Source organism: Diaphorina citri, unplaced genomic scaffold, assembly GCF_000475195.1.
Source record: "Diaphorina citri unplaced genomic scaffold, Diaci psyllid genome assembly version 1.1 scaffold2590, whole genome shotgun sequence".
Classification (NCBI taxonomy): Eukaryota; Metazoa; Arthropoda; class Insecta; order Hemiptera; family Psyllidae; genus Diaphorina; species Diaphorina citri.
Window position 1 is genome coordinate 1 of NW_007380008.1, and position 18,229 is coordinate 18,229.

An 18,229-nucleotide genomic window follows, 5' to 3' on the forward strand; every position below is an offset into this window, starting at 1 on the left:
GATATATCGACGATATATCGCCAAAAAAATATATCGATATATCGACGAAAAATATATCGATATATATCGGTTTTCGATTTATCGCAACATCCCTACTACAAGCTACCTCCTCTCAATCACCTCACCCATCAGCCTGAGTGGGGCCTGGAAAAAGTCCGCGTGATTGCCCTGATAGTCGTCACGTCACCCATCTGGATACCAACCAAGGACAATCAAGCTTTTTATGTTCATTTTTACAAATACCTACTTCATCTAGGTAATAAAGGGTGTCCCAATAAGAACGCAAGATTTGAAAGGGTCATAACTTTGTTATGTGTTGTTTTATCTTGCCCAATCTTTGACAGAGTAAACATATCAAAATTAGTCATCATGGAGTCCAAAAGTGTTCAACAACGCGTTAGCATAATGAAATCGACACATTATCACTTTTGCGCGAGCATTTTTCTAGTCGTAATCGTGTCATTTTCCGTTTTCTTGACGAGAAATGGCCTCCATGATCATGTAATTTTACCCTCCTAGACTACTTTCTGTGAGGGCATCTAAAGTCACAGGTTTACACCAACAACCCCACAAGCACTAAAGCATTGAGAGGTGAAATTGAAGGCTGCATCAACGAGTTACAGCCTGATTTCCTCAAATTTGACATCGAAAATGTTGTCAGAAAAGAACGAATGTACCATCTAAGTCGAGGAGGTTATTGGTCGGATTATTGTTTCATATATAATTTCAGACTGTTTACTTCTCTAAGAAGTCTCTGCTTAATTAAACAATCAAATCTTGCGTTCTTATTGGGACACCCTTTATAAGTACCTATCTAGGTTTTCCCAGAGGGCAACATAATAGTCGAGCTATTGGCCCCTTGGATTTTGGATGGTAATATCTTCTTCGCCTGTATCTTTTGTTCTTTATATTCTCTTTCCGTCCTGCTTTGTCCTGCCTGGTCTTTTCTCTTTTTTCTTTTCATTTTTCTTCAATTTTGGCGGTTTTCGGTGTAATTTAACAATATCTCGGGAACGGTATAAGCTAGAGACTTGAAATTTGGTATGTAGTTCACAAATGTGACAAGGATGCAACACAAAACGTTTGATTGAGATGGTTGCTGCGCTTGTTTTTGATTAATTTTTCAAGTCCGTCAAAAAAAAATTATTGATTGTTTCTATTCACAGGTTCGCCGTGTTCGCCCTAGGCTCGTCAGCGTATCCGAACTTCGCCGCTTTCGGTTCCTACGTAGACACAATGCTTGGAGAGTTAGGAGGAGAAAGACTACTCAAACTGAGAGCAGGGGATGAAATGTGTGGACAGGAACAGGCCTTCCGATCTTGGGCCCCGGAAGTATTCAACGTAAGTAAAGGGCCTTTCCCTAAAGTGTTTAACGTAAGTAAAGGGCCTTTGCCTAAAGTATTCAACGTAAGTAAAGAGCCTTTCCCTAAAGTGTTTAACGTAAGTAAAGGGCCTTTGCCTAAAGTGTTCAACGTAAGTAAAGAGCCTTATTCAACGTAAGTAAAGGTCCTTCCTTCTCGTAAGTAAAGGGCCTTTCCCTAAAGTGTTCAACGTAAGTAAAGGGCCTTCCTCTGAAGTGTTCAATGTAAGTAAAGGGCCTTTCCCTAAAGTGTTCAACGTAAGTAAAGGGTCTTCCCCGGAAGTATTCAACGTAAGTAAAGGTCCTTCCTTCTCGTAAGTAAAGGGCCTTTCCCTAAAGTGTTCAACGTAATTAAAGGGTCTTCCCCGGAAGTATTCAACGTAAGTAAAGGGCCTTTCCCTAAAGTGTTCAACGTAAGTAAAGGGTCTTCCCCGGAAGTATTCAACGTAAGTAAAGGTCCTTCCTTCTCGTAAGTAAAGGGCCTTTCCCTAAAGTGTTCAACGTAAGTAAAGGTCCTTCCTTCTCGTAAGTAAAGGGCCTTTCCCTAAAGTGTTCAACGTAAGTAAAGGGCCTTTCCCTGAAGTGTTCAACGTAAGTAAAGGGCCTTCCCCTGAAGTGTTCAATGTAAGTAAAGGGCCTTCCTCCTCGTAAGTAAAGGGCCTTCCGATCTTGGACCGCCATACACGCTACGCCACTGGTGAAGAAATACTTTGTTGTTGTAGCGGCTTTAGCTATAGCCGAAAGATGACGACAAAATAGAGAAAATATCTCTTTTATCAGCCATACAATAGGGTAATGGTCCCTGAAGTGTTCAACGTAAGTAAAGGGCCTTCCTCCTCGTAAGTAAAGGGCCTTCCGATCTTGGGCCCCTGAAGTGTTCAACGTAAGTAAAGGTCCTTCCTCCTCTCAAGGACCTCTTCAGGACCTTCATGGGTATAAAACTGGTGTAAAAACTGTATAGGTACATCAAAACAAATGCAATCTTGAGCCCCTCACTATCAGGTACACCTGCTCATGAGATTTTTATCCTAAACGGATAAAGTTCGTTCTCAGAACGGCTGGCTTTCTACTATCCTTCCTTCACTCTTTGCTTTCGGGACGATAAGACCTCAACATCAGCAGTTTACAGTTCCACCTACATATCAAACATTTAGGTACACTTATTGAATAAGTTATGCTTAATCAAAATTGCTTTATTTCCAGGTTGCATGTGAGACATTCTGTCTCGATGATGACGAAACCCTATCAGACGCTACCCAAGTTATTTCCAGTGTCACATTGAACGCTAGCACGGTTCGATTCCTGCCCATGACAACCGCAGATTCCCTGGTTACCGGTAGGTACCATACCTGTTTCCAACAGACTGATACAGATTGTTGGAAAAAAAATCTTGTTTCTGTTTTACTAGCTTTTGGCCCAGAACTTCGCCACGAAAATAATATTTTCCATGATTGAATCCGGAACTCTTTAATGTGAAACAGGGCGGAATCCAGGATGTAGTTGAGGGGGGGGGTCCAAAGGGTGATGTACGGGAAGGGGGGGGGGTGGCTGCTCCAATTTTTCAGAGTCCTGCTAACAGTAAACATGATAAATGAAGCTCGAGGGGATTACGATCCTGCTGTGAAAATGCAATACAGTGGCTTAGGGCACATCGACGAGATGAATCTATTTTATCGAGGCAGTGTGGACGTCATTCGACATCAATCGACGTCCTTGAAAACAATTTCATAATGAATAATCAACCCTTTCCTTTCCGTCATTCTCTTCTCCGATTTCAGGACTGTCCAAAGTGCACTCTCGTAAGGTGTGGCAGTGCCCGCTGATCAAGAAGTGGAACTTATACGGATCCCAACCCGTGGCCCGCACCACGCTTGGTATTCAGATGCGCAAGCCGCACGATTGCGCATACGAACCGGGCGATCATGTGGGCATATTTGCGTCCAACAAGTGGGATTTGGTGAGCGGGATTCTGGCGCGGCTCAATTTGGGCGGGATCGACCCGGATGAGCCCATGGAACTACAGGTGCTCAGCGAAACGCACACGTCTACAGGTGAGCGGGATTTATGGGGTGGGATAGGTATGTGGGATAATAGAGAAATCCAGTATCAGTATAAGCCATCAGAACTGGGAGTTAAGACGTCTTAGGAATTGATTAGTTCCAGAGCTAATGTGTTTAGAGGAATGTTTCAAATAAATATAGAGATTCCTATTTTGGGATTCTATTGGGAACAGAGACCTCCTTCTTTCTTGATTCTATCATTTTTGGATAGGTATTTTTTTCTTTTTCGAAAAAAATTTCTGTTGTTCTATTTTACTATTTTACTTTGCTTTGCTGATGTCGCAAGTTCGATTACCGGCGGAGCCGAAATTTTCTACGATTCTTGATGTTCAGTTCTAGGTTTTTGCCTTCGCCCCAAATAATATTCCGACATTTTTCTTTACTTCCTCAGAGGTGATCAAATCGTGGAAGCCTCACGAACGTCTCCCCCGGGCCTCCCTCCGCACATTGCTCTCCCGATATTTAGACATAACCACGCCCCCTCCGCCTGCGCTACTACAGTTCTTCGCTACCTTCGCTACAGCGCCGGACGATCAGGAAATTCTCACCCTACTCGCTACGGTAAGTACTCCTGCGTCCTGCCATATTTTGACCGCGAGGATTGCAGTTCGAATCCCAGCTGAGACGTAAAGTAACCAAGTGAAGGACTGTATTGTTCAAATGGGACTGAAGAGTCCCTTTCCACCAGCAGTGGTCTTCATATTCCAAAAAACACTAACAACCAAGCCTATCCTGGCTAGGGGACGTAATACTGAGAGTAGACTGGTGTCTGGCTGTGGGACTATACACAGGGAGAAGAACAGCTAACAGCTAACCCTAACCAGCCTAGCTAGCTGGCAGTTTCAAAGGGTTTCCTCTGCTTTAAAAAATAAGCACAAGTCCCCACGATGGTTGACTGCGGCTCAGGACGAGACAATTAAACATGGCTAGAGACTATGTCTTTTCTTTATTCTGCCATCACCATTCGGCTACAGCTGAAGCCGTTACAACAACAACAACTACAACTACAAATCAGGAATCAGGGTTGTATTTAGGTCTTTTTTCCTAAGCTAACTTGTTAATCTGTTCTTGCATATCAGGACAGTGCAGCGTACGAGGACTGGCGGCACTGGCGGTTTCCCCACCTTCTGGAAGTTCTGGAACAATTCCCCTCTATTCACCTCCCCCCCGCCCTGCTCGTAGCCCAACTGACCCCCCTCCAACCTCGCTTCTACTCCATCTCCTCCTCCCCTCTCGCCCACCCCAATGAGATACACCTCACCGTGGCTGTGGTCACATATAGGACACAGGGTAAGAACTGATAGACTAATAAATAGTAGATTTGTAGGTATTTTTTTAAAGGTGCGTCCATACATTCTGTAGGTATTTTTTTAAAGGTGCGTCCATACATTCTGTAGGTATTTTTTTAAACTACAACTACAAATCAGGAATCAGGGTTGTATTTAGGTCTTTTTTCCTAAGCTAACTTGTTAATCTGTTCTTGCATATCAGGACAGTGCAGCGTACGAGGACTGGCGGCACTGGCGGTTTCCCCACCTTCTGGAAGTTCTGGAACAATTCCCCTCTATTCACCTCCCCCCCGCCCTGCTCGTAGCCCAACTGACCCCCCTCCAACCTCGCTTCTACTCCATCTCCTCCTCCCCTCTCGCCCACCCCAATGAGATACACCTCACCGTGGCTGTGGTCACATATAGGACACAGGGTAAGAACTGATAGACTAATAAATAGTAGATTTGTAGGTATTTTTTTAAAGGTGCGTCCATACATTCTGTAGGTATTTTTTTAAAAGGTGCGTCCATACATTCTGTAGGTATTTTTTTAAAGGTGCGTCCATACATTCTGTAGGTATTTTTTTAAAGGTGCGTCCATACATTCTGTAGGTATTTTTTTTAAAGGTGCGTCCATACATTCTGTAGGGATTTTTTTATAGGTGCGTCCATACATTCTGTAGGTATTTTTCTAAAGGTGCGTCCATACATTCTGTAGGGATTTTTTTAAAGGTGCGTCCATACATTCTGTAGGTATTTTTTTAAAGGTGCGTCCATACATTCTGTAGGTATTTTTCTAAAGGTGCGTCCATACATTCTGTAGGTATTTTTTTAAAGGTGCGTCCATACATTCTGTAGGTATTTTTTTAAAGGTGCGTCCATACATTCTGTAGGTATTTTTTTAAAGGTGCGTCCATACATTTTGTAGGTATTTTTTTAAAGGTGCGTCCATACATTTTGTAGGTATTTTTTTAAAGGTGCGTCCATACATTCTGTAGGTATTTTTTTAAAGGTGCGTCCATACATTCTGTAGGTATTTTTTTATCCTGCTGTGAAAATGCAATACCGTGGCTTAGGGCACATCGACGAGATTAATCTATTTTATCGAGGCCAGTGTGGACGGTTCAGTCGACATCAATCGACGTCCTTGAAAACAATTTCATAATGAATAATCAACCCTTTCCTTTCCGTCATTCTCTTCTCCGATTTCAGGACTGTCCAAAGTGCACTCTCGTAAGGTGTGGCAGTGCCCGCTGATCAAGAAGTGGAACTTATACGGATCCCAACCCGTGGCCTTCGCTCCGGTCACGGTCCAGTTTCGGTCCGATCAAAAAGATTCGTCGCGAGAATGTTCCAAATTTTGACTGTGAGCTGACGGATCCCAACCCGTGGCCCGCACCACGCTTGGTATTCAGATGCGCAAGCCGCACGATTGCGCATACGAACCGGGCGATCATGTGGGCATATTTGCGTCCAACAAGTGGGATTTGGTGAGCGGGATTCTGGCGCGGCTCAATTTGGGCGGGATCGACCCGGATGAGCCCATGGAACTACAGGTGCTCAGCGAAACGCACACGTCTACAGGTGAGCGGGATTTATGGGGTGGGATAGGTATGTGGGATAATAGAGAAATCCAGTATCAGTATAAGCCATCAGAACTGGGTGGTAAGACGTCTTAGGAATTGATTAGTTCCAGAGCTAATGTGTTTAGAGGAATGTTTCAAATAAATATAGAGATTCCTATTTTGGGATTCTATTGGGAACAGAGACCTCCTTCTTTCTTGATTCTATCATTTTTGGATAGGTATTTTTTTTCTTTTTCGAAAAAAATTCTGTTGTTCTATTTTACTTCCTGCAGACTTTGCTTTGCTGATGTCGCAAGTTCGATTACCGGCGGAGCCGAAATTTTCTACGATTCTTGATGTTCAGTTCTAGGTTTTTGCCTTCGCCCCAAATAATATTCCGACATTTTTCTTTACTTCCTCAGAGGTGATCAAATCGTGGAAGCCTCACGAACGTCTCCCCCGGGCCTCCCTCCGCACATTGCTCTCCCGATATTTAGACATAACCACGCCCCCTCCGCCTGCGCTACTACAGTTCTTCGCTACCTTCGCTACAGCGCCGGACGATCAGGAAATTCTCACCCTACTCGCTACGGTAAGTACTCCTGCGTCCTGCCATATTTTGACCGCGAGGATTGCAGTTCGAATCCCAGCTGAGACGTAAAGTAACCAAGTGAAGGACTGTATTGTTCAAATGGGACTGAAGAGTCCCTTTCCACCAGCAGTGGTCTTCATATTCCAAAAAACACTAACAACCAAGCCTATCCTGGCTAGGGGACGTAATACTGAGAGTAGACTGGTGTCTGGCTGTGGGACTATACACAGGGAGAAGAACAGCTAACAGCTAACCCTAACCAGCCTAGCTAGCTGGCAGTTTCAAAGGGTTTCCTCTGCTTTAAAAAATAAGCACAAGTCCCCACGATGGTTGACTGCGGCTCAGGACGAGACAATTAAACATGGCTAGAGACTATGTCTTTTCTTTATTCTGCCATCACCATTCGGCTACAGCTGAAGCCGTTACAACAACAACAACTACAACTGCCAACCAAGCTAACTAGGCTGACCAAGCGAAGTTTATTCACCTATTTTTTATAGTAATTTAATAAAAAATAAAATAAATATTTACAAATTATCATTCGGGGATCGATATTTGTTCGATAGAGGGAACCGTAACTAGAGAGGTTTTATCGTCCCGAAATAGGACAGGATAGGGGAAAGCCAGCCGTTCCGAAAACGAACTTTATCAAACCGAGCGGCATTTGAACCCGGAACCTAGCGCTTGCAAGACAGGCGCGCTACCCTCCAAGCTACCTAGGCTGCCTTAGCAGTGTTTATTACTAAGTTCAATCTGATTTATTTTCCAGTTTTAACTATTTTTTTCCTCTGTTTTCCATCCTACAGTGCACCAAATTTCCACCTGCCCAAAGAAGAAGGCCGGTCCATCATTTGTGGCTTGCAAGACAGGCGCGCTACCCTCCAAGCTACCTAGGCTGCCTTAGCAGAGTTTATTACTAAGTTGAATCTGATTTATTTTCCAGTTTTAATAATAATAATAATAATAATAATGCTTATTTATACTGCTCGTATAGGACTGAAAAGTCCCTTCACTCCAGCAGTAGGCTACTACTATTATTGTGGTCAAATTCTCAAATTCGATTGAGGATAAAATTCCATACCTCGGCTGGGATTGAACCCACGCCCTCCTGTTTACCAGGCGAGCGGCTTGACCACTACACCACCGAGGCAGGGTTTTAACTATTTTTTTCCTCTGTTTTCCATCCTACAGTGCACCAAATTTCCACCTGCCCAAAGAAGAAGGCCGGTCCATCATTTGCGTAGGACCAGGTACTGGCGTAGCCCCATTCCGAGGATTCTGGGAACATCGATACGCACAGAAGATGCAAAATAGCAGAGGTAAGAGCAGAAAAGTATCAGTTGCATCTTGCACTAAACTGTACCTACTTGAATTTCTATCGTGTGTAATAAGTTACACAACTTGAACTAAACTGTACTTCAAGTTCTATCGTGTGGAATAAGTTGCAGAGTTTGAAATGAACTGTACTTGAATTTCTATCGTGTGGAATAAGTTGTATGGCTTGAACTAAACTGTACTTGAATTTCTATCGGGTGGAATAAGTTGCACAGCTTGAACTAAACTGTACTTGAATTTCTATCGTGTCGAATAAGTTGCACAGCTTTAACTAAACTGTCATGAATTCCTATCGTATCGAATAAGTTGTACCTGAACTAAACTGTACTTGAATTTCTATCAAGTGGAATAAGTTGCAGACGTGCAGAGCTTGAAGTAAACTCTAGGTACTTGAATTTCTATCGTGACCAGTAGTTCCGCGTGGAATCAGGTTTTGTACTTCGGAAGCCCGGAAAGTAACAGGCTTTCATCATCAACTTAATTGGAGAATCCACTTCAATAAAGTGGTGCAATATTAAACTGTTGTGATAAAGGGACTACATACATGTCCTAACTCAACAGTCTAAATAAAGCACAAATATCTAAATATGAAATTATTACTGAGGCTGGTAGCTTATCACCGAATAATAATAGTGCTTATAATAATAGTGCTTATTTATACTGCTCGCATAGGACTGAAAAGTCCCTTTACTCCAGCAGTAGGCTACTACTATTATTGTTGTGATAAAGGAAACTGTTGTGATAAAGGGACTACATACATGTCCTAACTCAACAGTCTAAATCAGTGGTTCTCAAACTTTTTTGCATGGCGCCCCCTTTGGGCATATTCTCATTTTTTAACGCCCCCCCCCTACCTTACCCAACCCCTCGGTATATTATTTTTACCTATGGGTTTTATGGAATAACAAAACGAGAATTTGAAACTTTACCTCCTGTTTACCAGGCGAGCACCTTGACCACTACACCACCGAGGCAGGTAATTTTTTAGGTTAGTGTGACCACTCAGAACGCGGGGGTCTGCAGCCTGCGGCCAGGCCGCGTTCTGTGTGAGCCAAACCCCCCTTACGTCACTAAAAACCTTAGAAAAACAAATAAGCTACCAGTCTGTGACTGGTTGATCGACACAGGAGTATCAACCATTCCTTTGGAAATCTTCATTCTCATGGGGGAGCGTCTTTTTTTTCTTAAACGTAAACCCCTTTAAAAAAAAAAATCCCGCAAAAACCAGTTTTTTGGCTTTATGGTTTTCTGGACAAAATTTGCACCACCATTTTCGTGATCCTGGTAAAAAGACCTTTAATTTGAATTTTTGACTTTATGGTTTTCTGGACAAAATTTGCACCACCATTTTCGTGTTCCTGGTAAAAAGACCTTTAATTTGATACATAGGTCGACTAGGTTTGGATAAGTCCTTCTATGGGGACAGACAGACTGACTGACTGACAGACAGACAGACCGACACCGAAGCGAATACGTAGGTCGACCAGGTTTGGATAAGTCCTTCTATGGGCACAGACAGACAGACGACACCGAAGCGAATACAATAGTCCGTCCAGTCGACCAGGTTTGGATAAGTCCTTCTATGGGGACAGACAGAGTGACAGACAGACGTCACCGAAGCGAATACAATAGTCCGTCCCTTATACCTTTTTTATTACTATTGTAATCATAAAGGAAGGACGGGCTAATGAATAAAATACAGTGGAGCCTCCAATAAGGTCTTTGGTTTGGTGAAACCCACCTATTTGATGTGAATCTTCGGGCTATGCCTGGCTTTACCAACGGTATTTGAGGACCAATATAGATTTCTTGTTCCTTGGACTTAAGTGTCGTATATCATTTCGGAAGCCCCGGGTTCGATTCCCGGTGGAGCATGATTTTTTTCGGCTTTCTCCCATCTGTCTAAGTGTACGTTAAACGTCTAACAATATTTTTAACCCATTCTATCCTCTCATTTTTCTTCCAGTGATCAAGTTCGGTCTACAGGAGCTGGGCAAGATGACCGAATGAGTTGCAGACTTGCAGAGCTTGAAGTAAACTCTACTTGAATTTCTATCGTGACCAGTAGTTCCGCGTGGAATCAGGTTTGTACTTCGGATTCCGGATTCCAGTGGAGCATGATTTTTTTCGGCCTTCTCCCATCTGTCTAAGTGTACGTTTAACCATTTTTTAACGTCTAACAATATTTTTAACCCATTCTATCCTCTCATTTTTCTTCCAGTGATCAAGTTCGGTCTACAGGAGCTGGGCAAGATGACCCTGTTCTTCGGGTGTCAACTCAAAACCATGGACCTGTACAGTGACGAGAAGTCGAAAATGTTGGACCAAAAAGTGCTGACCAAGAGCTTTCTAGCGCTGTCTAGAGAACCGACTATACCTAAGGTAATAGAACAGAATAGAATAGAATATAGGTACCTTGTTTATCCTGCTTGAATGAGACTAAAAAGTCCCTTTACCCCAGCAGTTTAAACAAGGTCTCGTTTATTTTATCTCGTTTATTATTTATACCATCCAATCTAACTAGGCGAATTTCATAAACGTGAGGCATTGAAATGGTTGTAATCTCTTTCACCCAACCCTATTCCTACTGCTGGAGTAAAGGGACTTTTCAGTCCTATGCGAGCAGTATAAATAAGCACTATTATTATTATTCACTTTCTCATTTTCCGCCAGACATACGTGCAAGACTTGATGAAGAAAGAGGCGTCGATGCTCTACCGAGAACTGATCAAGGAGGGCGGCCATTTCTACGTGTGTGGAGATTGTACTATGGCGGAACATGTATATCAGACACTCAAGTATGTGTTTCAACATGAGGGCAACCTGACCGAACAGAATGCTGAGAAACTGTTGCTACGCTTAAGGGTAAGTAGGTTATTTCAGGAGGTTAACACTCGTATTTATGAACAAGAATGATCGTTCTTAGATCAGTCTCAAGTCAAAATTGACCAATCAAATGCCTTAAGACTATGCTTAGCACGAACTTAAGAGCCAGCATTTTGTTCATAAATATGGGTGTAAGAATGGCCACATTGGCCACTTATACTCGTATGTGTGTGAACTACTGAAAACACAATCGAATCTGGGACCTTCTGCAACTAACCACAGTGATTAGACCACTGGATAGCGCTTTGGATCTGGAATGGCCACATTGGCCACTTATACTCGTATGTGTGTGAACTACTGAAAACACAATCGAATCTGGGACCTTCTGCAACTAACCACAGTGATTAGACCACTGGATAGCGCTTTGGATCTGGAGTATTCTGGAGGTTCAAGTCAAGACATAAGGAACATTTTTAATTTGTTACTTTATCATGGACACACATCGCAAGTCCTGAAGAGATAAGCAGCAGCGGGAGGCATTAAAAATACACGGAAGAAGGAATGTTTAAAATCCAATCACTAACACAACACCTCAATTCTTTAAAAAGGCATGTTTAAATTTGCAGTCACTAACACCTGAATCCTTCTTTTCTCTCCACAGGACGAGAACCGGTATCACGAGGACATCTTCGGGATTACGCTGCGCACCGCAGAGGTTCACAAGTCGTCGCGCGAATCTGCGCGCATACGCATGTACCAATCCGGCCCTTAGCAGAGGCGAAAGTCGCTACGGCAGGAAGTTAGCGCCGTACTTAGCGTCGTACGCACTTCCTGGCTCCAACTGAGCGAGAAATTGTAGAACCAAATCCTTTTCTGTTGCATCTTGAACGAAACTGTACTTATCGGTCGCAGCTTGAACAAAAGTGTACTTGCATTACACCTGAGCGAGAAACTGTAGAACCAAATCCTTTACTGAAACCAATTCGGTTGCATCTTGAACTGAACTGTACTTGAATTACAACTGAGCGAGAAATTGTAGAATTCTGTTGCATCTTGAACTAAACTGTACTTTCGGTAGTATCTTGAACTTAACTGTACTTGGGCGAGAAATTGTAGAACCAAAGCCAATGGAACCACACTGAATACCAAACTCTTTCTGAAACGAATCGAACCATACTGATGCCCAATATTACCAAAGATAACATAGTTTTCAAAACACTGGCGTCTGTAAATCAAATGGGTGACGTCGACACTGTGTTAACTCTCAGTGGCAAGATCGGTCATAGATAGAAAGTTGTAAAAATACTTCATCTCCCCGTATTTATCTAAGACTTTTTTAAATCACTTCTTTTCCTTTTTACGTATCCACATATCTGTGAAGATACCAGCATGAATGACTATCCTACCCGATGACCCATTCACGAATTAGTTCCTTACCCTTCTACAAAGCAAGCAAGATGTAGAACTAAGTATACGTATTATACTGATTGTCTTTACCGAATAGGTAGGCAATTTGGTTGAAAAACAAAATCTATCCACTCCCTTTTTAAAGATCCTATACTCTTTTCAGTGAACTACTCATCAATGAGTCAGATCCTAAAACATGGAATTCACTCTTAAATTCCCTATAGGTACATATAGGAAGTTAGAATCTGACTTATTCACTCAGTACCTCAGTAGTCCAATGAAAAGAGTCGTTCTTTCTGCTAACTCACTCTTACACATCTCTGCACCACTATATCTATATTTTTTACAACCAATTATTCTTCCTTGTCTTTACTAAATACACTGAGCGAGAAACTGTAGAACCAAATCCTTTACTGGAAACCAATTCGGTTGCATCTTGAACTGAACTGTACTTGAATTACAACTGAGCGGGAAATTGTAGAACCAAATCCTTTCTGTTTCATCTTGAACTAAACTGTACTTATCGATTGCAGCTTGAACTAAACTGTATTTGAAATGCAACTGAGTGAGAAGTTGTAGAACCAAAGCCAATGGAACCACATTGAATACCAAACTCTTTCTGAAACGAATCGAACCATATTGATGCATTACCAAAGAAAGTTTTCAAAACACTGGCGTCTGTAAGTCAAATGGGTGAGTTGGGTGACGTCAAATATAACCCTTGACACTGTGTTAACTCTCAGTGGCAAGATCGGTCATAGATAGAAAGTTGTAAAAATACTTCATCTCCCGTATTTATCTAAGACTTTTTTAAATCACTTCTTTTCCTTTTTACGTATCCACACATCTGTGAAGATACCAGCATGAATAACTATCCTACCCGATGACCCATTCACGAATTAGTTCCTTACCTTTCTACAAAGCAAGCTAGATGTAGAATTAAGTATAGGTATACGTATTATACTGATTGTCTTTACCGAATAGGTAGGCAATTTGGTTGAAAAACAAAATCTATCCACTCCCTTTTTTAAGATCCTTTTTTCAGACTGCTGGGATAAAGGGACTCATTCAAGCAGGATAAACAAGTTTCTCGTATTATTCTACTTTCTTTAAGGGTGTATACATTTAAGAACGTCATGTAAATTTTCCCTGCACTACTTTCCGTAGCTCAGGCTAAAAACAGAGAAGAGCGGAGAAGCATAGAGAAGGTAGAAGGGATTGACGATAGAGAGGGAAGTCACGAATTCAAACCACATAGAACAGAGAGCAAAAAGCTCTTTGCTCTGCGCTCCGCTTTGTTTTTAACCGAACTCATTTTAATAAATGAAAATGCCTTTTTACTATAGATTATATATTATAAAATAATATTTATACAGAAATCTTAATTCTATTTAATTCTTAAGCATAGTATTATCGCATACCTTCGGAATTATACACATTTCTTGTTTCTTTTTTAATATTTTTAACCCTTTCATTAGAAAAAAATCTCTTTTTTATGTGACAACGGAGGTCTCTAATCGTTCCGAAATCGCAGAGAGAAGGACAGGATAGGAGAAAGCCAGCCGTTCCGAGAACGAACATTATCCCATCAGGATAAAATCCGCCCCGGGCGGGAATTGTATAGGAGAAAGCCATATCCGTTCCGAGATCGAACCTTATCTGTCTAGGATAAAGTTCGCCCCGGGCGGAAATCGAACCCGCGATCTAGCGCTTACAAGGCAGAATCTCTACCTTGGAAGCTAACGAGGAAACTAGACTGGCTTTTAAATCTCTCTTGTTTATTTTATTTTTTTTTTTTTAAAGAGGTTTGACAGAGGGAACTGTAACTGCTAAGGTCTTATCGTCCCGAAATCGAAGAGAGAAGGAAGACAGGATCATTTGCGTAGGACCAGGTACTGGCGTAGCCCCATTCCGAGGATTCTGGGAACATCGATACGCACAGAAGATGCAAAATAGCAGAGGTAAGAGCAGAAAAGTATCAGTTGCATCTTGCACTAAACTGTACCTACTTGAATTTCTATCGTGTGGAATAAGTTGTATGACTTGAATTAAACTGTACTTGAATTTCTATCGTGTGGAATAAGTTGCACAGCTTGAACTAAACTGTACTTGAATTTCTATCGTGTGGAATAAGTTGTATGGCTTGAACTAAACTGTACTTGAATTTCTATCGTGTGGAATAAGTTGCAGAGCTTGGACTAAACTGTGATTGAAGTCCTATCGTGTGGAGTAAGTTGCAGAGCTTGAACTAAACTGTACATGAATTCCAATCGTGTCGAATAAGTCGCACAACTTTAACTAAACTGTACTTGAATTCCTATCGTGTCGAATAAGTTGTACCTGAACTAAACTGTACTTGAATTTCTATCAAGTGCTGGAATAAGTTGCAGAGCTTGAAGTAAACTCTAGGTACTTGAATTTCTATCGTGACCAGTAGTTCCGCGTGGAATCAGGTTTTGTACTTCGGAAGCCCCTCGATAGAGGGGGGCGGGCCCCCTCGGTGAACCTTAAATACGGCCCTGTGCCTTCTCAGACAAAAAATAAATAAATAAACTACCCAGACTAAACCTAAAATCAATGTCATAATCAACCCTTTTCCTCACTTTCTCCTCCCTATTCAGGACTGTCCAAAGTGCACTCTCGTAAGGTGTGGCAGTGCCCGCTGATCAAGAAGTGGAACTTATACGGATCCCAACCCGTGGCCAGAATTTCTATCGTGTGGAATAAGTTACACAACTTGAACTAAACTGTACTTGAATTTCCATCGTGTGGAATAAGTTGCACAGCTTGAACTAAACTGTACTTGAATTTCTTGGAATAAGTTGCAGAGCTTGGACTAAACTGTAATTGAAGTCCTACCGTGTGGAGTAAGTTGCAGAGCTTGAACTAAACTGCACATGAATTCCAATCGTGTGGAATAAGTTGCACAGCTTTAACTAAACTGTACTTGAATTCCTATCGTGTCGAATAAGTTGTACCTGAACTAAACTGTACTTGAATTTCTATCAAGTGGAATGAGCGCGTCTGCCTTGTAAGCGCTAGATCGCTATAGGTTCTCACACAGGACTTTATCCTAAACAGATAAGGTTCGTTCTCGGAACGACTGGCCGTCTCCTATCCTGTCCTCCTTTTCCCTTCTATTTTGGGGCGATACGACCTCCGTTGTTACCGTTCTCTCTATCAAACCTCTTGGAAAAATTAAACCAACTTTTTTTGTGAGCCTCACATAACAGCTTACCAAATCCTCGGTCTTATCTCAGTTACCTCTGATAATGCTAGGAGAGTGTTCGGGCCTAATTTCCCAACAAACTCAGAACATGTGACTATAACATGTTCTGACCTTACCTAACTAAAATTTTGTTATACCATGTTATTTAACCCATAAAATAAACGAGACCTTGTTTAAACTGCTGGGGTAAAGGGACTTTTTAGTCTCATTCGAGCAGGATAAACAAGGTATATTCTATTCTATTACCTTAGGTATAGTCGGTTCTCTAGACAGCGCTAGAAAGCTCTTGGGGTAGTTCTTTTTATAACTCATCACTCTTTACACGCCTCTGTAGTGTGTTGAAAGCTAAGCGAAACCGGGGTTAACGGCGAAACGGCCTGGGGAAAAGAGAAGGAGGAAAGGATATGAAAAGGCCAGCCGTTCCAAGAACGACCCTTATCTGTTTAGGATAAATAAAAAAAGAGGAAACTGTAACAACCGCGTTCTTATAGTCCCAAAATCGAAGAGTTCTAAGGAGGAAAGGATAGGAGACGGCCAGCCGTTCCAAGAACGACCCTTATCTGTTTAGGATAAATTCCGCCCCAGGCCGTTTCGCCGTTAACCCCGGTTTCGCTTAGCTTTCAACACACTATAGAGGCGTGTAAAGAGTGATGAGTTTTAAAAAGAACTACTCTTTTCAGTGAACTACTCATCAATGAGTCAGATCCTAAAACATGGAATTCTCTCTTAAATTCCCTATAGGTACATATAGGAAGTTAGGATCTGACTTATTGACTCAGTACCTCAGTACTCCAATGAAAAGAGTCGTCCTTTCTGCTAACTCACTCTTACACATCTCTGCACCACTATATCTATATTTTTTACAACCAATTATTCTTCCTTGTCTTTACTAAATACATATTTATAAATTTTATCTATGTTTTATTTTTGTTATCTTTCTCTTTTTTTTATTTTATTTATCATTACTATTCTGAGATTTTAAATAAATTTATTAACTTAAAAAAACATATCAAAAAGGATGAAGTTTGTTTTTTTATTCAACGCATGGGTTATTTTTCAGCAGCACCTTTGAAAAAGTCGGCTTATTCTACTTTTTTTTTTTTTAACTGTAACTGCTATGGTCTTATCGTCCCGAAATCGAAGAGAGAAGGAAGACAGGATATTAGAAAGCCAGCCGTTCCGAGAACGAATATTATCCCATCAGGATAAAATCCGCCCCGGGCGGGAATCGGACCAACGGCCTAGCGCTTACAAGGCAGACGCACTACCAACTAAGCTAACTAGGCTGGCTATACTTTTTTAATAGGTTTGATAAGGTCTTATGGTCCCGAAATCGAAGAGAGAAGGACAGGATAGGAGAAAGCCAGCCGTTCCGAGAAGCTTATCTATGCAGGATAAAATCAGACCCGGGTGGGAATCGAACCAGCGAACTAGCGCCTACAAGACAGACGCGCTACCCCCTTCAAGTTAACTAGACTCTCATTCCTGATTAAATAATTATAGTCGAGGAAATAATAAATTAATAATATCAAATTACCAAAAAAAAAAAACTTTTTTTAACAACAATAATTCATATTTAAACTGAATATTTTTTATTTCATTTTCATCTTACAAGAATAAATTTTATGATTAAGCATAGTAACACAACATCACAATATTAAAATTGATAATAATCAAATAGACATATAATCTAAAATTACCTTTTCTCAATATTAATATCAAGATTTATCTGGAAATTTTATCAGCATAATATTGAAAAAATCTACTAAATCTATTGAGAGATGGATTACTTATGTTATCTTTAATTAAATATGTTCAGGATCTTAACTAAAAACATTATTGAGATTGGTTTAATTATTATTTATTTTGTTGCTTTGGGCTGTTGTAATAATTATTAATTAATTAAGCATAATTTCAATCATAATCACATGAAAAAAAAAAGTAAAAAGAGTTTTCTTTTTGATATTTACAACACTTTATGGTAAAATGAAATTTTCCAAGTTTTAAAAGAACAAAAAGAACGAAGGAAAAAAAATAAATAAATAAATAATATCTACACTCATAAAATGTTTTATCAATCCAACATCAATGTTCAATTTTTCTTTAATTAATGATTTGGGGAAGACAGTCTAAAGAAAATAAAAGATACTCTACACTTCTCTTAATAAACAATTTTTCATAACCAAATATTTTTTTTTTTTTATTCCAAATAAAATTAATAATAAACAAAATACTATTTAGAAAATAAATTGAAGGTTGCCCAAAGCAACAAAATTTGTCTTGGTAGGAGGAAAAAAAAATACAACATTATTTTTCAATTAAAAAAAAAATTGTAACTTATATCTAGTTAATATTTAAAAGTAATTTTATTGGAGGAATTTTATAAACAATTTCTTTTAAGAGGGAAAAAATGTTACAGATAAGTAGGTAGGTAATACACAAAGGATTATTATTTAGAATATTATTGATAAGTACATCAATACAGAAAAATATTATTCAATATTAAAATTTTACTGAGATCAATAAAATAAAAAGTTACAAACATACCAAAGAGTTTAACAAGGATTGTTAAAGCACAAGGAAAAAA

At 40.5% G+C, this 18,229-nt stretch overlaps 1 protein-coding gene across 1 annotated transcript; it reads left to right on the forward strand.

Annotated features, from left to right (window-relative positions):
• Nucleotides 1-551: 551 nt before the first annotated feature.
• Nucleotides 552-12,414, forward strand: LOC103519178 (nitric oxide synthase, salivary gland-like; the record flags this gene model as incomplete). Its single annotated transcript, XM_026830763.1, has 14 exons — nucleotides 552-693; nucleotides 1,160-1,341; nucleotides 2,564-2,696; nucleotides 3,139-3,411; nucleotides 3,812-3,981; nucleotides 4,500-4,710; nucleotides 4,922-5,122; nucleotides 5,901-5,998; nucleotides 6,104-6,272; nucleotides 6,676-6,910; nucleotides 8,037-8,164; nucleotides 10,402-10,562; nucleotides 10,854-11,045; nucleotides 11,668-12,414. Coding segments are annotated over 14 exons (2,406 nt in total), but the record flags the coding sequence as incomplete, so codon positions are not given.
• Nucleotides 12,415-18,229: the final 5,815 nt, after the last annotated feature.